General features: G+C 44.8%; 5 protein-coding genes across 17 annotated transcripts; 3 read left to right on the top strand and 2 right to left on the bottom strand.

The window, feature by feature from the left end:
* Positions 1-548: 548 nt before the first annotated feature.
* Positions 549-5,279, bottom strand: LOC136190874 (RNA polymerase-associated protein LEO1-like). Of its 2 annotated transcripts, none has more exons than XM_065979201.1 (15): positions 4,331-5,279; positions 4,236-4,281; positions 4,133-4,181; positions 4,052-4,085; positions 3,972-3,999; positions 3,856-3,910; positions 3,435-3,750; positions 3,282-3,376; positions 1,926-2,014; positions 1,813-1,861; positions 1,682-1,754; positions 1,273-1,335; positions 1,083-1,202; positions 965-1,025; positions 549-918 (listed from the first exon to the last, which is right to left on the bottom strand). In XM_065979201.1, exons 1-15 carry the CDS (start codon positions 4,391-4,393, stop codon positions 686-688), a joined length of 1,374 nt encoding a protein of 457 aa, XP_065835273.1. In that variant the 5' UTR covers positions 4,394-5,279; the 3' UTR covers positions 549-685. The 2 variants fall into 2 exon arrangements, with proteins under 2 accessions (XP_065835273.1, XP_065835326.1); XM_065979254.1 differs by having other exon boundaries at positions 549-897; positions 4,331-5,278.
* A 1,577-nt stretch (positions 5,280-6,856) lies between these two features.
* On the bottom strand, positions 6,857-8,076 carry LOC136196906 (small ribosomal subunit protein mS31-like). Its single transcript, XM_065986569.1, has one exon. It carries the CDS (start codon positions 7,631-7,633, stop codon positions 6,890-6,892), a length of 744 nt encoding a protein of 247 aa, XP_065842641.1. The 5' UTR covers positions 7,634-8,076; the 3' UTR covers positions 6,857-6,889.
* Positions 7,639-12,470, top strand: LOC136196879 (WD repeat domain phosphoinositide-interacting protein 4-like). 4 transcript variants are annotated; one of them, XM_065986559.1, is made up of 19 exons: positions 7,639-7,777; positions 7,837-7,911; positions 7,986-8,090; positions 8,147-8,344; positions 8,546-8,625; positions 8,672-8,791; positions 8,848-8,933; positions 8,983-9,084; positions 9,146-9,264; positions 9,375-10,243; positions 10,291-10,617; positions 10,663-11,028; positions 11,075-11,170; positions 11,221-11,274; positions 11,327-11,428; positions 11,482-11,574; positions 11,627-11,722; positions 11,776-11,871; positions 12,025-12,470. In XM_065986559.1, the coding sequence occupies exons 1-10, from the start codon at positions 7,729-7,731 to the stop codon at positions 9,482-9,484; spliced, it is 1,044 nt and encodes a 347-aa protein (XP_065842631.1). In that variant the 5' UTR covers positions 7,639-7,728; the 3' UTR covers positions 9,485-10,243; positions 10,291-10,617; positions 10,663-11,028; positions 11,075-11,170; positions 11,221-11,274; positions 11,327-11,428; positions 11,482-11,574; positions 11,627-11,722; positions 11,776-11,871; positions 12,025-12,470. The 4 variants fall into 4 exon arrangements, with proteins under 4 accessions (XP_065842631.1, XP_065842617.1, XP_065842627.1 ...); XM_065986545.1 differs by lacking the exons at positions 7,639-7,777; positions 7,837-7,911; positions 7,986-8,090; ... (4 more) ...; positions 8,983-9,084; positions 9,146-9,264 and having other exon boundaries at positions 9,491-9,719; positions 9,929-10,243; positions 12,070-12,470; XM_065986555.1 differs by lacking the exons at positions 7,639-7,777; positions 7,837-7,911; positions 7,986-8,090; ... (4 more) ...; positions 8,983-9,084; positions 9,146-9,264 and having other exon boundaries at positions 9,491-10,243; positions 12,167-12,470.
* A 234-nt stretch (positions 12,471-12,704) lies between these two features.
* On the top strand, positions 12,705-15,206 carry LOC136196796 (uncharacterized). 6 transcript variants are annotated; one of them, XM_065986456.1, is made up of 16 exons: positions 12,705-12,854; positions 12,899-13,069; positions 13,123-13,179; positions 13,231-13,317; positions 13,370-13,420; positions 13,468-13,575; positions 13,634-13,708; positions 13,760-13,861; positions 13,917-13,976; positions 14,033-14,080; positions 14,136-14,216; positions 14,269-14,376; positions 14,454-14,561; positions 14,620-14,700; positions 14,778-14,880; positions 14,924-15,206. In XM_065986456.1, exons 1-16 carry the CDS (start codon positions 12,764-12,766, stop codon positions 15,063-15,065), a joined length of 1,473 nt encoding a protein of 490 aa, XP_065842528.1. In that variant the 5' UTR covers positions 12,705-12,763; the 3' UTR covers positions 15,066-15,206. The 6 variants fall into 6 exon arrangements, 5 of the variants coding, with proteins under 5 accessions (XP_065842528.1, XP_065842511.1, XP_065842520.1 ...); XM_065986439.1 differs by having other exon boundaries at positions 14,442-14,561; XR_010672320.1 differs by having other exon boundaries at positions 12,706-12,854; positions 14,442-14,561; positions 14,756-14,880; positions 14,924-14,956.
* A 74-nt stretch (positions 15,207-15,280) lies between these two features.
* Positions 15,281-18,537, top strand: LOC136196769 (mucin-21-like). 4 transcript variants are annotated; one of them, XM_065986420.1, is made up of 20 exons: positions 15,281-15,404; positions 15,480-15,579; positions 15,639-15,680; positions 15,735-15,812; positions 15,866-15,922; positions 15,974-16,060; positions 16,113-16,163; positions 16,211-16,318; positions 16,377-16,451; positions 16,503-16,604; positions 16,660-16,713; positions 16,770-16,820; positions 16,876-16,956; positions 17,009-17,116; positions 17,182-17,301; positions 17,360-17,440; positions 17,504-17,602; positions 17,664-17,712; positions 17,764-18,298; positions 18,359-18,537. In XM_065986420.1, the coding sequence occupies exons 1-20, from the start codon at positions 15,402-15,404 to the stop codon at positions 18,425-18,427; spliced, it is 1,950 nt and encodes a 649-aa protein (XP_065842492.1). In that variant the 5' UTR covers positions 15,281-15,401; the 3' UTR covers positions 18,428-18,537. The 4 variants fall into 4 exon arrangements, with proteins under 4 accessions (XP_065842492.1, XP_065842475.1, XP_065842500.1 ...); XM_065986403.1 differs by having other exon boundaries at positions 15,624-15,680; XM_065986428.1 differs by lacking the exon at positions 15,281-15,404 and having other exon boundaries at positions 15,424-15,579.
* Positions 18,538-18,540: the final 3 nt, after the last annotated feature.

Genomic DNA, 18,540 nt, shown 5'->3' with positions numbered 1-18,540 from the left:
GTGCAGGACTTTAATCATAATATAAACGTCACCTATGTACTACCATGCGCATGTTTCTCTACTAAGATTCTTTTGCAAGCCAATGCATAACAAAAATCACGTGATTGGAGAAATAAATAATAAATTTCACCTATGTATACTAAGTACTTCATGACAAAAAATCACGTGGTTGGGAAATAAATGAATAATAATTAATTAAGCACGTGTAGGTAAATGTCACCTACGTACTACCATGAACAGGTACCTCTTCAGCTAATCTATGTCCTCGCGGACAGACACGTACGGATTTTTCTGCAAGCCAATGTGACAAAAAATCACGTGGCTGCTGAAATAAATAAATAAATAATAATAATTAAGCACGTGTAGATTCTAGTGTTAGTAGGACTTTAATCATAATATAAACGTCACCTATGTACTACCACGCACATGTTTCTCTACTAAGTACTTCTTCAGCCATTCCACGTGCTCCCGTTTCTCCGCCACGGGCACGTACGGATTCTTTTGCAAGCCGACGACGACCAACTCCATGAACCGTCGCACTGGCCCGACTTTGGGCAGATCGTCCAGCAAATACTCCAGATGAACGTGCTCCGTAAAACCCACGTCTTTCTCGTCGAAGTGAAATCGATCGCTATCCACTGGATACGTCCACGCGGTCGGACCCTCCTCCTCGTCGTGCATCTCCTTATCCCAAGGATTTTCCGTCTGCAATCGATTCAACGCGGCTATTCGCTTCTGACGATCCACTTCCGCTGCTGGAGGTCGTCTCGTCGATTTTGGTTCTTCGAGATTTTGAAATATTTTTGGGTCGAAGATGCCGAGAGGCGGAGCCGTTTCCCACGTGAACGATTCCTTGGAAAACGACGATGACGATGACGATGACGATGACGTTGATGGCTGAGATGATGACGTAGGGTACTGGAATATTCCAAAATAAATCAATAACGAGTATTTAATTACATACATTGTTTTGCTTCGCTTCCTCGTTTGTGAGCGCTTTTAAATGGCGTCAAAGTGTCAAAATCCTACGCGTGCGTACTCGCAATTGGAGACGGAGTGGGTTGGTGTGGGCGTGGCCTTACATCGTCTTCCTGATCCGGCTCCAAAAGTCTCGACGAAAGACCGCGCGATGTTGCCTTTTCGCGCATGCGTTTCTGCCTGTTTTCGAGCTTCATCATATTCTTCATATTCACTTCAGCTTGCTACAAAAGTACAAAGAAATAAAGAAACATATAGAGGCGCGAGCGAAGAAAAGAAAAAAAAAAAACGTACTTTGGCCATTTCGTTTCGTCTCTTTTCGGGATCGAACCCCATGACAGGCAGAACGCGGATTTTCTACAAAAGGAAAATTAACTTCTAGGCAAAGAAATGCGATTACGATGTACCCAATAGCCCTTTGTGGAAAATAACTAATTCCGCTAAACTACAGTCTGTTCACTCGAACTCCGGGAATCGTTAATAACTTTTTTATTACTTTACACATCACATGTCATCATCCTGTGCGTATGCTTGGATTGACGTTATAAACGTCTGCTTTATGCTCCGAGGTACTATAAGACATCCTACTATGTATAAAGTACAGTGTAGGGGCAGCTAGGGCAGAGTTCAAAGTGAGAGTGAATAGACTATAGAGTGCGTTCTTCTGTGTACAAAGACGTGCAGCACGTCTGGAGGGTCTTACCTGAGCTTTGCTGAATTTGTCGGCCATCGATAGAGTCATTTTCCTATGCGTTACGCTGTCTGTAGAATGAGGCCTGAAAATATCGTGAGATATTACCACAATGTTTGCGTTTATTGATTTTTAGACTTTACCTGAATGTGAGCTTGTTTTTGAAAAGCGCCTGCGCCATCAAGCCCGATCCTACGTAGCAACAACGTTTACGTGGAAAGATCAAATGATTATGAGAGATCCGAGTCTCGCATACCGTGTCTGAGATATAAGTGACTGTGATCGTTGGTCATCAGCTGCTGTCGGTGTATATCGAACACTTCGTTGCCAAGCAACAAACTCATGCTACACGAGATAAAATTATTATAAGAGAGAAAAAGGATTGAAAGGCTGGTTCACACTAGCAGGGTTCTGTCGAGAATTTTTGTCAGTGTGGGAACGTCTGGAAGGTTGGACGTAATACGCAATTTTAAAATGGTCCTAAACAATTTTTAAAATTGCCCTGTGATATTCCTCTGTGATCACAGATACCCTGTGATCAGAGATGCCGAGAAAATTTAACAGTCTGTCAAAAGTGGGCGTTCGCTAATTTTTATGCGCGAGTGGCGTTCCTTGCGCCTGAACTGCAAGCGCCGCTCGCGCGCAACGAACGGGAGACACTTGCCCCCCAAAAGTGGGCGTTCCCGCCAACATTACAAAGTACTTCTTATGCGCGAGTGGCGTTCCTTGCGCCTGAACCGCAAGCGCCGCTCGCGCGCAACGAAAGGGAGACACTTGCCCCTCAAAAGTGGGCGTTCCCGCCTACATTACAAAGTACTTCTTATGCGCGAGTGGCGTTCCTTGCGCCTGAACCGCAAGGGCCGCTCGCGCGCAACGAACGGGAGACACTTGCCCCCAAAAAGGGGGCGTTCCCGCCTCCATTACAAAGTACTTTTTATGCGCGAGTGGCGTTCCTTGCGCCTGAATCGCAAGCGCCGCTCGCGCGCAACGAATTGAAGACACTTTTCAGAGTAAAGTTATTGAGTTGAGACTGTTAACAATACGAATGCGGTATCTAGTCAGGTATTCAACTACGAAAGTCTCGCTCCTTTTCTTCTCTAAACTTACTAATTGAAAAATTCACTCGCAATTGATTTTTCGTTTTGATGGTATGCGTTCGTTGCGATCAAAACGAAAATTCACGCCCAACAAAACAAAAAAAATGAGACCACGCAACGATCATTTTTTGCCGATCGCAGATCAGTAATTGCCGCGCATCATTTTTAAAAAGATTTAAGTTGCGTCGTGAATTATGACACTTGTCTTGGACAATTTTTAAAATTGTCTTGAACCATTTTTAAATTTGTTTTGGACGATGTATCCAGCTGTTATTATTGCAAGCTACGGGCTTTCATAAAGTTTTAGTAGTATATGGGTCGGCGATAGGGGAGTGAGGGTCGGGGCCCGACCCATGTGGGCAGAACCCTGCACTAGAAACGCAACGTAACGTAGCCTCAGGGGGAGAATGATGATGCCACAAAGGCAGGCATCCAATAATACGAGACGCGCGCGTGTTCTTGCGTTACGTTTACGCATTGCGTTGCTAGTGTGAAAGAAAAGAGAATCGGCTTACCTCCCATCGGACCATCTAACTATCCTCGCATTGCTCTCCTTCATCTCGTCCCCATTCTCGTCCTTCACCGATCTCCAACGTATCGTATTCTCAACCTGAAAGCCACTCACTTGCCATTTTATTATCATAATCCCCTCCTTCTCCTTTCTGTACTTTCAATTTGAGTCTCGTTCTTCCCTCCTCGTCCAACATCTCGTCGTCCTCGACTTCGTCCATGTACGTGGCGCCGTCGAACGGACGCGGTTCGACGCTCAAGAAATTCGGCAATTTGACGAAATAGAGTTCGGGCGGAAGATGCGCGTCCAATTGGGGCATATCGATGTTAATTCGAGTCGGCGACGGCGGACGCGCGGCGACAGCCTGCGAGTCGTCGTCGAGATCCCGGAAAACGTCGTCGGAAGCCGAGGGAGCGCGGGGAGCCGACGAAACCGTCGCTTTCGCTTCCGCGTCTTCGTTCTTTTCAGCATCTCTATAATTAATTAATCACGTGACCATTTTAATTAATCACGTGATCATTTTAATTAATCACGTGATCATTTTATTTTATCACGTGATCATTTTAATTATTTTTTACGAGTCTGATGATGAACTCGCCGATCCGCCGAAAATGTCTTCATCTGTTACGCCTACTATAGAATCGCTTTTGCTGGAAGGGACGGAGTAGAGTGGGCGTGGTTTTCGTAAGCGAACCTGCTGGGTGACGATCGCGATTTTCCTCCTAAAAGCGACGAGATTCCATCGAAATCGAGTTCTAAGGTGAACTAGCGTACCATTGGCTCTTGTTCGGGCTCTGCTTCGTCCTCCCTATGCGAGAAATGACGCGAGATGCTTCGAGTGTTGGAACGCCTTACGACGATTCGTCGAATTCTCCCGCTTTTCTCTTCTTTTTCTCGTCGCCGCCTGCGTTTAAGCTCCAATGCAAGGTCTCGAGTATGATTTCGAGCGATTTCTCACCGGCTTCTTCCATTTCTTCGGCTCGTTGCCCCGAAGGAGACCCCACCTAGGAATGAAGTCGAATTTCCACGAAAATCACCAGTGTTCCGACTCACGGATTCGTCGTCGTCATCGTCGGCGCTGCTAATGTCGCTTCCGAGCAAATCTGCGACCGACATGGCCAAAAAATCACGTGGTTGGAGAAATAAATAATATTTAAACACGTGTAACCAAGAGTCCTCGAAATCTTTCCTCACTACTAATTAGAACTATGAACAAGATGCACATAAGTAGATCGAGTTAAACCTGCGTACATACGTGGACTAAAATTTCGTGCTAACAGAGTGAGTCCGCACAAATATTACCCTCAGTTAATTAAAAATAATGCGAACGCCTCTTGTGCGTACAGGATCGGCTCAAGCGACGAAATATCGTTTTCGCCGCGTTCGTCGACTAGCTATTCCAGTACTATAATGTTTACTTGAGCGATTGAAATCAAGAATTAGGACGCGGGATTTATCTACAAAGCGAGGAAGGTACAACAAACTCGACGCTTCAGACATTGTGTAAACGTCGTCAGAAGTTTTGGCGGTCTCAAACGGCGAAATATCCGTTCGTCAACTAGCTATTCCAGTACTCTAATGTTTACTTGAGAGACTGAAATCAAGAATCGAGACTAGGGATTCATCTAGGAAGCGAGGAAGGTACAACAAACTCGACGCTTCATTTATTGTGTAAACCCCGTATGCCATCAGAAGTTTGGGCGGTTTCAAGCGACGAAATATCACTTTCGCCGTTCGTCGACTAGCTATTCCAGTACTCTAATGTTTACTTGAGCGACTTAAATCAAGAATTGAGACTAGGGATTTATCTACGAAGCGAGGAAGGTACAGCAAACTCGATGCATGCTTCATTTGTCGTAAACTCCGTATATCGCTTCACCTTACGACTTTTTGACTTGGAGAAGTTCGACATGTCTTGCGCAATCAATAGTCGCTTACGAGACTCGTTGTCAGATGCGTTTTTCACGTTGAATTAAGAGTTCACTTTCGTTAGACGACGACATACGGGGTTTACACAATGAATGAAGCGTCGAATTTGTTGTACCTTCATCGCTTCGTAGATAAATCCCTAGTCCCAATTCTTGATTGTAATCGCTCAAGTAAACATTGGAGTACTGGAATAGCTAGTCGATGAACGGCGAAAGCGATCTTTCGTCGCTTGAGTCGATCCTGCACGCGCGAGAGGCGTTCCACCATCTATACTACAATTCGCTCATTAGATAATTAATTAATTAGACTAGACCGGCACACAATCGAAGCGTCGACTCCGCTTCGCATCCCCAAAACGGCCAAAACTTCTGACAACATACGGGGTTTGCAACAAACGAAGCATCGAATTTGTTGTACCTTCCTCGCTTCGTGGATAAATCCCTAGTCGCAATTCTTGATTTTAATCGCTCAAGTAAACATTGGTGTACTGGAATAGCTAGTCGACGAACGGCAAAAGCGATATTTCACGGCTGCAAAGCTCATCGTAAGTAGTCTAGATTTACTGACTATAGATTAATTATTAATTTCACCTATGTACTATCATGCACATGTTTCTCCTTCATGACAAAAAATCACGTGGTTGGTGAAATAAATAAATAATAATTAAGCACGTGTAGGTTCTAGTGCAAGACTTTAATCAATTATAAACGTCACCTATGTACTACCATGCACATGTTTCTCTACTAAGATTCTTTTGCAAGCCAATAGCCTCCAACTCTATAACAAAAAATCATGTGGTTGAGAAAATAAATAAATAATAATTAATTAAGCACGTATAGGTTCTAGTGTACTGTTAGTAGGACTTTAATCAATGTACTACCATGCACATGTTTCACTTCTTCAGCTATTCTACATGCTCTTGTTTCTCTGCCACGAACAGACACATGCGGGTTCTTCTGCAAGCCAATGCATAACAAAAAATCACGTGGTTGGAGAAATAAATAATAAATTTCACCTATGTACTACACCATGCACATGTTTCTCTACTAAGTACTTCATGACAAAAAATCACGTGGTTGAGGAAATAAATAAATAATAATTAATTAAGCACGTGTAGGTAAATGTCACCTACGTACTACCATGCTAAACAGGTACCTCTTCAGCTATTCTACGTCCTCGCGGACAGACACGTACGGATTTTTCTGCAAGCCGATGTGACAAAAAATCACGTGGTTGGTAAAATAAATAAATAATAATTAAGCACGCGTAGGTTCTAGTGCAGGACTTTAATCATAATATAAACGTCACCTATGTACTACCATGCGCATGTTTCTCTACTAAGATTCTTTTGCAAGCCAATGCATAACAAAAATCACGTGATTGGAGAAATAAATAATAAATTTCACCTATGTATACTAAGTACTTCATGACAAAAATCACGTGGTTGGGAAATAAATGAATAATAATTAATTAAGCACGTGTAGGTAAATGTCACCTACGTACTACCATGAACAGGTACCTCTTCAGCTAATCTATGTCCTCGCGGACAGACACGTACGGATTTTTCTGCAAGCCAATGTGACAAAAAATCACGTGGCTGCTGAAATAAATAAATAAATAATAATAATTAAGCACGTGTAGATTCTAGTGTTAGTAGGACTTTAATCATAATATAAACGTCACCTATGTACTACCACGCACATGTTTCTCTACTAAGTACTTCTTCAGCCATTCCACGTGCTCTCGTTTCTCCGCCACGGGCACGTACGGATTCTTTTGCAAGCCGACGACGACCAACTCCATGAACCGTCGCACTGGCCCGACTTTGGGCAGATCGTCCAGCAAATACTCCAGATGAACGTGCTCCGTAAAACCAACGTCTTTCTCGTCGAAGTGAAATCGATCGCTATCCACTGGATACGTCCACGCGGTCGGACCCTCCTCCTCGTCGTGCATCTCCTTATCCCAAGGATTTTCCGTCTGCGATCGATTCAACGCGGCTATTCGCTTCTGACGATCCACTTCCGCTGCTGGAGGTTGTCTCGTCGATTTTGGTTCTTCGAGATTTTGAAATATTTTTGGGTCGAAGATGCCGAGAGGCGGAGCCGTTTCCCACGTGAACGATTCCTTGGAAAACGACGATGACGATGACGTTGATGGCTGAGATGATGACGTAGGGGGTGGGCGGGGACGCGATTTTATGACGGTGGCGCTGGCGAGGATTTCTCGTAGCCGTTTCGCGTCGTTCGGTCGATCTTTTTGACTCGGTTGACTTTGCTTTTCGATCTCCTTCAGTGCCGATAGCAGGTCTCTCGACGGGGGCTTCGAATCGAGCGTGCGAGCGACGAGTTTTCCAAAGGGGCCCCGCATAGGTTTTCCGTTCGCGACGTAGCAATTGAGAACGGTTTGCCAACGTAGCATGGCCATGAAAGCACGGACACTAGTATCCGTGATGAAAGTAAGCGCAAAACGTTAAAACGCGAGCTGTTTAGCGCACGCTACAGCAAAACAAACCTCGATAAATGGAAGGCAAAGGCAAGGTTCTGGACATTCGATTCAACGAAGATCAAAGTAAAAACAACGTCCAAAGTCCACTGACACGAATATTTCCACGCACGACTTCTCCGCAGCTTGTTTCGTATGCGGAATGGAAAACGGCATTCGCGTGTACACGATCGACCCGCTGACGCGAAAAACCCTCATCGGTGAGCATTCTAGCGTCGCCAGAGCTCGCTTGCGCTAAACAGATCGCGTTGTCGTTATCGGCGCGCTCGAAAAGGATTCGACGAAGTCGGCGCCGTGAAGCACGTCGACATGCTACGACGCACGAACCTTCTCGCCTTCGTGGGCGGCGGTCAAGCGCCGAAATTCGCCGAGAAACAAGGTTGGTCGTAAAATCATGACGTCATAATCACGTCATCGTGTATATGTGTACTGTAGTGCATATTTGGGATGACGTCAGGAAGAAGATTATTTTGCAATTCAATTTCGAACTGCCCGTCAAATCGGTTCGTCTCTATCGAGACGGGACGACTGGCTGCCGATTGGCTGCCACGTTTCAGGAGCAGATTTGCGTGTACAGATTATCGAAGGAACCTCAGCTATTAAAAACCGTTCAGACGGCGTCGAATCGTTTAGGTAGAGAGAAGAAAAAACAGCCCATTCACACTAGAGACTCATACATAAGTAACTTCCAAATATGGTCGAGGAGAGTGACGTCAAGGAGAGTGATGTCACAAAGGCAGGCGACCAATCAGGGAAGAGTTCTTATGTTCGGTTACGTTGCGTCGCTAGTGTGAATCGGTTTCTCTGGAGGTATTGACTATATAGGACGTTTAGGCTTATGTGAAATATGTAGCAGTTCGAGTCGCGATCTGATTGCCTTTCCGGCACCGAGACCCGGTGTTCTCGCCGTATTGGTACGATTATCGAATCATAGAATTCGATTTTCTGACAATCTCCTAGGATTCTCTGACGTTGGGTCGAGCGCGGCACGCCAGACAGGAGATATGGGCTCACAAGAGTCAATTGGCGTGCATTTCATTCAACGTCAAAGGAACGATGGTAGCAACGGCGTCCATAAAGGCAAGTCTTCGCGTTCGTACGCCTTTGCGCTCTAGTCCTGACCCTCGCGAGTCCAGGGCACGCTCATTCGCGTCTTCGATACGACTACGGGGGATAAGAAAGTCGAGTTTCGACGCGGCTCGGACACGGCTAGATTTCACTGGTACAGCAGAGGGAATATCTTGGATAGAGAGTCAGTTTTGCCTTCGTAGCATTAGTTTTAGTCCCAGTGACGACTATCTGTGCGCGTCGAGCGATAAGGGAACCGTTCATATATTCGCGCTGAGAGACCAGACCCTCAATAGAAAATCCAGGTGGGTGGGTGGGCGGGGCGATTGATTATGACGCCTTGAGAATACGGGTGTTTTAATTAAGGCTACCCAATCTTGGACTCCTTGCGCAGTATTCCGCTTCGCAGTGGGGTCTCGCGCAGTTTTCCGTGCCAATCGACTGCATGTGCAAGTGCATGTTCACCCATTCGAATGCCGTAATAGGTGAGTATTAAAATACGTACGGGGGGCACTTTGAAATATTCGTAGTATTAATTAGTTAATTAATCAGATTTTGGCTGAGAAATATCGTTATTAATAATGGGCGGGTTTAGCTTTGTGCGACAATGGGACGTTTTACCGGTACGTCTTCAAAGAATCCGGTACGACGACCAGAGATGGATTTGACGTTTTTCTTGACGTCGGTTTCGATGACGATTTATGAATGCAGAAGTTGACAACATCCGCGTATTTTTTCGCTCATAAGGATGTACGCTGATTGCTTAGAACGTAGGGACTGTGAAATAGCTTACAGGTAGGCTTTGGGCATTCTGCTTGCTTCGCGAACGCGGATGAGGATGTGAAACTTTATTGCTTATCAGTAGGTAGACCGTTTTCTTCTGCGAATTGGACGAAAGCGACTAGAGATCTTTCTTCGAATCCGTAGTCTGTAGAGACAAGTGAGACCGCACTCCGGTGCATGCTTCTTTCTGAGTCTCTCTGCACAATATGCTAGCTGTTCCGTCCACGCTATTGAGCCCAACGGGACAGGACCTGTAGCGTAGACTATATAGAAGAAGCTACACGTACATGTATATAGAAGGCTAGGTTCAGCAAGAGGGCCAATCTGTACTGGTTTAGGAGACGACCTGAGCTGCTTTTCTTGCAGGAGAAGAAGTTTTCTAACAACTTCTGTATGAAGGATGTTGCAGCTTTTGTGAAACTTTATGAACCCCCAGTGAGAGACACGGCAGACGTAGCCGCTTTCTCGCTTGCAGCTGTAGACGGATTAACCAACCTAAAGACAATCCGTCCTAATTACCGCTTAATTCCTTGGGTTAGGGGTTAGGGGGATCTTCTCACTTCTATCTATCTATCTATATCCGCTCACTCGATCACTGGCAGTTGAAGTTCGCTCTACAATCGCTGTGACGAGATATGAAGATCGTCGATCTCTGCCTTACCGTTTTGCTTACAGTCTCGAGTAAGTCGTTCATCTCTCTCACATATCTAAGAGAACAGTTGCACTAGAATGGGATGGTACTTACGGCCAAGAGGTACGAAGTCTTACGCTACCCCCTTTTAGCTCCCAGGGGAGAGAAAGCCTTGAATTGTGCGAGCGTGTCAATCTTCACTGCCCCTTTGAAGGAGAACTCCCGTCATGGCTATTTACTCCATACGTTTCGGATATTCCAATATACACAATACATGGCAACGACACTGCGAAGCACTCTGTAGCACAAATAATAAACAGAACCGTTCTGCAAATTGTTGCAGATCCTGCAGTATTATACAGCGTCAGTGTTTTTGAATGTGGTTATAAGAACGCTTACCGGAGAATTTCTCTCAGCATACAAGGTACTACCATTTTCATCTGCGTTCTTGCAATTCAGTGTATCTTAGGAAACTGTGCCGCAAATAGCGTCAATAATTGGCCAAACAACAGTTCGACTTTTTCTCTCAATAATAACACAACAAAGCTACCAATTGCCTTAAATTCAAAAGTCAGCATAACTTGCAGCCCAAGCTCGCGTTTGGAGACGGCAACTACCGTCTGGCAGTTGTTTACCCGTGATTGCGATGACTGTAAAGTGTGGAGCAGTAATGTAACTACTCATGAATTAGACAAGAACCTGCTGTCATTAAGTAACAATCAACAGACGCTAACTCTACGAGGAAACCCGTTCTTTAACGGAGCTAAACTTTGGTGCATCACAAAAAATGCTACACGTGAGATTCGCAGCTCGTTGGCAGAATTAGTCATACAAGGTAAAGAAAATCAATATTGCCACCTACTGTACGTGAGAATTTTCAGGCAATGAATCCAGATGCTGTCCACCTCAGACAAATTCCATAAGCACTGCTGCAGCAAGTTTGTTGACAACAATCCTTCCTACCATTTCGTTACCTGGTAACCCCGGTTAGTGCCGTCTAGCATGTCTAAAATGCTTACGCCTATAGACACTTCACGTGGTTCGGTACCCACAAAAGCAACAATTGCTCCTACGCTTCTAAGTAAATGTCATTCAGCGCTATGTCAAATATGGGCCCAGAACATACACTTTAGGTTATTGGTTCAGCCAAATTTCTACCTCCAAGACAGAAAATGCTGTCAGCACTGCAGCAGTCTCATGGACCCCAACCCCAACGATTACTTTGGTGCTTCTAAGTAAGAACCCCTTTCAAAGCCATACCAAAATTGCTTAGAAATTAATCTCTCAGGCAATTCAGTACTGCCAAGTTCTATGCCTATGATTAGCACTGCTACAAGCTTATTGAAAACAAGCTCTCTTGCCGCAACTACAACGCTTTCAGGTAACCCCATTTAGCACCATGAATGCATTGTTTGCTATCGTATGTATCGCAGCTTCAACGACAGCAAAAGACTCTGGTTTGGTAACGCCAACACGAGTAATAGTTATACCGTCTTCTGCTTATACGCCTTTAGCAACGTTTACACCGAGTAAGCTTTGAAACAGGACCTACAATACCTTCTTGATAATTACTACAATTTAGATCCGCAATCTGACGGGTGCATCTATGCCGTCACGCCAACACGAGTAACAGTTATACCGTCTTCTGCCTATACGCCTTCAGCAATGTTTACGCCGAGTAAGCTTTGAAATACTACCTACAGTGCCTCCGTAGTATCCGTTCTTTGTTGTACGAACGGTTCGTAATGGACTAACCGTAAACCTCTAATAGTCTCCTATATAATATGTACATACTTTATCAAACACCGCCTTACCTTAGGTCTTTATTTAGAGAATTGGGTACGGATTTTCTAGTACTGACCGTCTTTGTCGGCAGACTATGACAGCAGCACTGATTCTAATGCTGCTATTGGAGTTCTGGCCGGTCTACTTGTACTCGTCGGATCTCTAGCGGTTTACTTCTTTTTCCTTAGCCGAAGGTTTGCAGCTCAATTGAAGCAAGCAAGAGCTAGCCAAAAAGATGACATAGAAGAAGCTCCAACTGATATTGAAATGGAATTTAGCTCGTTGTACGCTTCAACAAAGAAAGAGGTGAAGGAAACCGTAGGAGCAGAATATGCCTCCGTCTTGATCGTCGCCAGCTAAGAAGGTGAACAACAATTCAACTCTCTTACGAGTAAAATGAATTGAGAGAAAAAGTCGCATGGCCTGCACAAAGCATAAAGAAGTGACTAAAGTGAATGTCGAAGGATGCTCTTCAATTGATTGTTGATAAAATTGTGCGGTGTACTTTACGATTGCACCAGTGGCACGAGCAGTGACGTACTTTCCGTTAGACGCCGGGCTGAGACGTAAACGCGGTAAGCGATTCGTCCAGTGGCCTATCCTAGAGACGGATGCTTTATCAACGGACCGAGGTGGGGTCAATTTCGAGGACGCGGATAAGGATGTGAAACTGCCTCCAGGACAATTTCTTTCCGTGAAATGGTAAATTATCAACGAAAGCGACTGGACGCCAGTGGCTTTCGTTTGATTTCATACTGTATACAGGCAATCTTGTAGAGACACGTATGACCGCTCTCCGGTGCTTCATTCTGAGTCTTTGCACGCTATGCTGTTCCGTCTACGCTATTGGGTCCAACGGGACGACACCTACAGCGAGTACGTTTCTGATGCGCTTGAATACTTGAATGCTGATCGTTCAGGGGTGACACCATCAGGCGTAGCGACACGGCCTTCTACTATACAACCTTCTAGTAGCGGTGAGTTACGCCACGTCATAGCTAATATTTCACAAGTGACTACAACCGAGCCCTCAAACAAACTCAATTCCACCACGGCGTTCACGAGGTCGTCGTCTTCCAAAATGACAAACGGTAGGCATAATTCTATGACGTTCTAATGTGTGCCGTAACACAACCGTGCTTAGCTAGCACAACTGACTCCAGTACGGAATCTAGTAGAACCAATGAAACCAAGATATCTAGTAAAATCATGTACAGTATATAGGTTGTTTCACGGACAAATACACATTTAGCGACACCTACTGCGTTTCCGTCTACAAAAGTAACTTCTTCAACGACTAGGATACCAACTGCGTCTGCTATCATACAGTCGACCAGTGGTAGACTGCTCTACGCGTAAGCGTTACCATTTATGATCTACTGTTATTGTAGAAACTACCGAGGGCGCAAACGGAACCTCCCCTAACACAAATACGACTACACGTTACAGATATCATAAGCTATACGATTTGCTAATTAACCCATCACAGAGGCGACACGTTCTCCAAATGCAACTACTACTGAGGCCACGAGTATGTCGACCGCAGCAAACACTTCTTCTAGTAGAACAGTACCGTCACCCACTACTAATAGCACAAGTAAGGCATTTATTAGAGAGGTACACCTGTCTGCATTTATCAGACACGTTTGTGACAGTGTCAGTAAACGCGACTACTGACTTAGCAAACATCTCTACTGATGGTACTGCAATGTTGCCTACTTCTAGCACAGGTACTCTAGATAAATATAAACGTATTAATATGCCTGAAACTTTAATAATAGTGCCTGTGGCATCATCGCCAGTGACAAACATACCGACTACATCTCACGCTAACGTGACTACCACCAACTCAACTACAACAGTGTCACCGGCTCTTAGCACAAGTAATCTACATAGATATTAGAAGACATTCGCCTAAAATTTGACTATTTTCTACAGTGAATACTAACGCGACTACGACCCCCTCCTATCCTCATGGTACGTCTACTCCTAGCACAGGCATGCATACTTATCGGCGTTTACCATACATAAACTTTTAACAGTGATTGCAACAGCGCCAGTGCCTAGGAACGTTCCCACTGCCAATAGCAGCACAGATGCAGGTGAGTCATTCTTAGCAAAGTAAACAATTAAAACGTAGACTTGTCTGCATGACAGTGTCAGCTACAGTAAACGCTAACGCGACCACAGGCGTCTTTTCTAATGGCAGTACAACGGTGCCACCTACTCCTAGCACAAGTAGTCTAAATAAATATTAAACAAAATTTATAATATTGAAACTTCGGTGTAGCTGCAGTGAATGTTAACGCAACTACTGACTCAAATACAAGCGTTCCTCCTAGCGGCATAGAGATGCCAATGAATGTGACGCCTACGACTACAACAGAGGCGACTAACGGTACATTGATTGCAGCAGTGCATGCCACCTGCTCTTAGCACAGGCATAAAATAAACTTTTGAAAGGGGGATTTGCAGAGAAACCGATAACAGATGATGCAGCAACGTCAAATGTCCCTGCTGCTCCGTCAATCACTGCGCCAACAGAATTTGATGCTACAGGCAGTGGCTCAACGACTAATGATGGTACTGCAACAGTGCATGTCACCTTTTTTGATGCCTACGAACAACGCACCAACTTCAGATAATAATGCAGAAACTTCGACGATGCCCACGAACACGCCAATCGCAGCAACTTCGAATAAGCCAAGAAAATCGCCTTCCGGTACTACTAGATGATCGCTTGCAAGCAAAGCGAATAAAACTAACTGATTTTCTAGTACAGACCTTCTTTGTTGGCAGATGGTGACAACTGCACTGGATCTAATGCCGCCGTTGGAGTTCTGGCCGGTCTACTTGTATTCGTCGGATCTCTAGCAATTTACTACTTTTTCCTTAGCCGAAGGTTTGCAGCTCAATTGACGCAAGCAAAATCAGTGTCCTTTTAGAAGAACTATCCAAAAAGATAACATAGAAGAAGCTCCAACTGAAATTGAAATGGAATTTAGCTCGTTGTACGCTTCAACAAAGAAAGAGGTGACGGAAACCGTAGGAGCAGAATATGCCTCCGTCTTGATCGTCACCAGCTAAGAAGCAAACAACAATCCAACTCTCTTACGAGTAAAATGAATTGAAAAGAGTTGCATGGCCTGCACAAAGCATAAAGAAGTGACTAAAGTGAATGTCGAAGGATGCTCTTCAATTGATTGTCGATAAAATTTGTGCAGAGTACTTTACGATTGCACCAGTGACACGAGCAGTGACGTACTTTCCGTTAGACGCCGGACTGAGACGTAAACGCGGTAAGCGATTCGTCCAGTGGCCTATCCTAGAGACAGATGCTTTATCAACGGACCGAGGTGGGGTCAATTTCGAGGACGCGGATAAGGATGTGAAACTGCCTCCAGGACCATTTCTTTCCGTGAAATGGTAAATTATCAACGAAAGCGACTGGACGCCAGTGGCTTTCGTTTGATTCCATACTGTATACAGGCAATCTCGTAGAGACACGGTATGACCGCTCTCCGGTGTTTCATTCTGAGTCTTTGCACGCTATGCTGTTCCGTCTACGCTATTGGGTCCAACGGGACGACACCTACAGCGAGTACGTTTCTGATGCGCTTTAATGCTTGAATACTGATCGTTCAGGGGTGACACCATCAGGCGTAGCGGCACGGCCTTCTACTATACAACCTTCTAGTAGCGGTGAGTTACGCCACGTCATAGCTAATATCCAGTGCGACTAAGCCATTTCACAAGTGACTACAACCGAGCCTTCAAACAAACTCAATTCCACCACAGCGTTCACGAGATCGTCGTCTTCCAAAACGACAAACGGTAGGCATAATTCTATGACGTTCTAATGTGTGCCGTAACACAACCGTGCTTAGCTAGCACAACTGACTCCAGTACGGAATCTAGTAGAACCAATGAAACCAAGATATCTAGTAAAATCATGTGCAGTATATAGGTTGTTTCACGGACAAATACACATTTAGCGACACCTACTGCGTTTCCGTCAACAAAAGTAACTTCTTCAACGACTAGGATACCAACTGCGTCTGCTATCATACAGTCGACCAGTGGTAGACTGCTCTACGCGTAAGCGTTACCATTTATGATCTACTGTTATTGTAGAAACTACCGAGGGCGCAAACGGAACCTCCCCTAACACAAATACGACTACACGTTACAGATATCATAAGCTATACGATTTGCTAATTAACCCATCACAGAGGCGACACGTTCTCCAAATGCAACTACTACTGAGGCCACGAGTATGTCGACCGCAGCAAACACTTCTTCTAGTAGAACAGTACCGTCACCCACTACTAATAGCACAAGTAAGGCATTTATTAGAGAGGTACACCTGTCTGCATTTATCAGACACGTTTGTGACAGTGTCAGTAAACGCGACTACTGACTTAGCAAACATCTCTACTGATGGTACTGCAATGTTGCCTACTTCTAGCACAGGTACTCTAGATAAATATAAACGTATTAATATGCCTGAAACTTTAATAATAGTGCCTGTGGCATCATCGCCAGTGACAAACATACCGACTACATCTCACGCTAACGTGACTACCACCAACTCAACTACAACAGTGTCACCGGCTCTTAGCACAAGTAATCTACATAGATATTAGAAGACATTCGCCTAAAATTTGACTATTTTCTACAGTGAATACTAACGCGACTACGACCCCCTATCCTCATACGTCTACTCCTAGCACAGGCATGCATACTTATCGGCGTTTACCATACATAAACTTTTAACAGTGATTGCAACAGCGCCAGTGCCTAGGAACGTTCCCACTGCCTCCAATAGCAGCACAGATGCAGGTGAGTCATTCTTAGCAAAGTAAACAATTAAAACGTAGACTTGTCTGCATGACAGTGTCAGCTACAGTAAACGCTAACGCGACCACAGGCGTCTTTTCTAATGGCAGTACAACGGTGCCACCTACTCCTAGCACAAGTAGTCTAAATAAATATTAAACAAAATTTATAATATTGAAACTTCGGTGTAGCTGCAGTGAATGTTAACGCAACTACTGACTCAAATACAAGCGTTCCTCCTAGCGGCATAGAGATGCCAATGAATGTGACGCCTACGACTACAACAGAGGCGACTAACGGTACATTGATTGCAGCAGTGCATGCCACTTGCTCTTAGCACAGGCATAAAATAAACTTTTGAAAGGGGGATCTGCAGAGAAACCGATAACAGATGATGCAGCAACGTCAAATGTCCCTGCTGCTCCGTCAATCACTGCGCCAACAGAATTTGATGCTACAGGCAGTGGCTCAACGACTAATGATGGTACTGCAACAGTGCATGTCACCTTTTTTGATGCCTACGAACAACGCACCAACTTCAGATAATAATGCAGAAACTTCGACGATGCCCACGAACACACCAACCCCGGCAACTTCGAATGAGCCAAGAGAATCGGCTTCCGGTACTACTTTTCAATCGCTTGCAAGCAAAGCGAATAGAACTCACCATTGACTCCGATTTTTAGATAATTGGTGGATATACGTCGTCATTGCTGTTGTCGTAGTGGTTCTCTTTATAGTCATACTCCTTACTGCCTCATATTGTTTAAGACGTTCCAGGACAAGTGCGAGCCAAGCCAACATAGCAATTGATTCTCCTAGTAATAGCGCTTTCTTAATTTATAGAACCAGGAAAAAGGCATCGAAAAGACCATCCAAGATTTGGGATTTACAGGTGAGTATAACGAGTGAGCTAGTTGATTGACTACCTGGTATGTTGACTCAGCTTGAAAGCATTAGAAGAAATCGTTGAAGCAAACGAAGAAATGATCATTGCCCCGGGGTTTTGCGAGGATAAAAATCGATATCAGAATTTGCCAAAGCTGGCCTCTTTCGGTCAAGCAGAAGAGGGGCAGGGGGAGCACTGTCAAGAAGAAGAAAAGGAAACTCTGATCGCAAACGAGAAAAACGAGCAAATAGGGGAAGGAGAGAAGAAGGACGATGGATCAAACGAACAGCAGAAGACAGAAAACGAAGAACTAAAGGCTGAAGGAGAGCAGCAATCTGACGAAGGAAAAATCAAAGAAGAGCAGAAGACAGAAAACAAAGAAGTGAAGGGTGAAGGAGGAGAGCAGCAGGACGAAGGAAAAAACAAAGAAGAGGAGAAGACAGAAAACGAAGAACTGAAGGGCGGTGACCAGGCAGAAAAACCAATAGACGGAATAGATGAAACTGATAACCAGGACCGGAGTCCCCCATCCGAGGCCAAGAAAACGTCGCTGGAGCGCAATTTCAGCGCGTCTCCAGCGGTCGGAGACACGGTAAACGATTTCCTGTCGTCCGCCCATCCTAATCATTTCTCTTCTTTTCCCATGGATTAGGAAACGACCCTGTCTGCTTTTCTCCAAGAAGACGAAAAGGGGAGCATCTTTCGAACGACTTCCGTATGAAGGATGTTGCAAGCTTTAGAGACACGAACCGTTGGTCAGAAACACGATAGATTTAGCCGCTTTCTCGCTTGCACTTGTAGCCGGATTAACCTAGAGACAATCCGTCCTAATTA

Source organism: Oscarella lobularis, chromosome 1, assembly GCF_947507565.1.
Source record: "Oscarella lobularis chromosome 1, ooOscLobu1.1, whole genome shotgun sequence".
Taxonomy (NCBI): Eukaryota; Metazoa; Porifera; class Homoscleromorpha; order Homosclerophorida; family Oscarellidae; genus Oscarella; species Oscarella lobularis.
This window is presented reverse-complemented; position numbering and strand designations above follow the sequence as displayed.

Coding starts and splice junctions, on each gene's coding strand:
- LOC136190874 (XM_065979201.1), bottom strand. CDS start 4,393: ATGTCGGTCGCAGATTTGCTCGGAAGCGACATTAGCAGCGCCGACGAT. Junction 1,336..1,681: donor ACAAATTCAGCAAAGCTCAG/GTAAGACCCTCC, acceptor TTCCTTTTGTAG/AAAATCCGCGTTCTGCCTGT. Junction 1,203..1,272: donor GACGAAACGAAATGGCCAAA/GTACGTTTTTTT, acceptor GTACTTTTGTAG/CAAGCTGAAGTGAATATGAA.
- LOC136196906 (XM_065986569.1), bottom strand. CDS start 7,633: ATGGCCATGCTACGTTGGCAAACCGTTCTCAATTGCTACGTCGCGAAC.
- LOC136196879 (XM_065986545.1), top strand. CDS start 10,198: ATGAAGATCGTCGATCTCTGCCTTACCGTTTTGCTTACAGTCTCGA. Junction 11,429..11,481: donor GATTACTTTGGTGCTTCTAA/GTAAGAACCCCT, acceptor TTAATCTCTCAG/GCAATTCAGTACTGCCAAGT. Junction 11,575..11,626: donor CGCAACTACAACGCTTTCAG/GTAACCCCATTT, acceptor TATGTATCGCAG/CTTCAACGACAGCAAAAGAC.
- LOC136196796 (XM_065986439.1), top strand. CDS start 12,764: ATGACCGCTCTCCGGTGCTTCATTCTGAGTCTTTGCACGCTATGCTGT. Junction 13,709..13,759: donor GTTGCCTACTTCTAGCACAG/GTACTCTAGATA, acceptor CTTTAATAATAG/TGCCTGTGGCATCATCGCCA. Junction 14,081..14,135: donor CAATAGCAGCACAGATGCAG/GTGAGTCATTCT, acceptor TCTGCATGACAG/TGTCAGCTACAGTAAACGCT.
- LOC136196769 (XM_065986403.1), top strand. Junction 17,441..17,503: donor GCCAAGAGAATCGGCTTCCG/GTACTACTTTTC, acceptor TCCGATTTTTAG/ATAATTGGTGGATATACGTC. Junction 17,713..17,763: donor CCAAGATTTGGGATTTACAG/GTGAGTATAACG, acceptor ATGTTGACTCAG/CTTGAAAGCATTAGAAGAAA.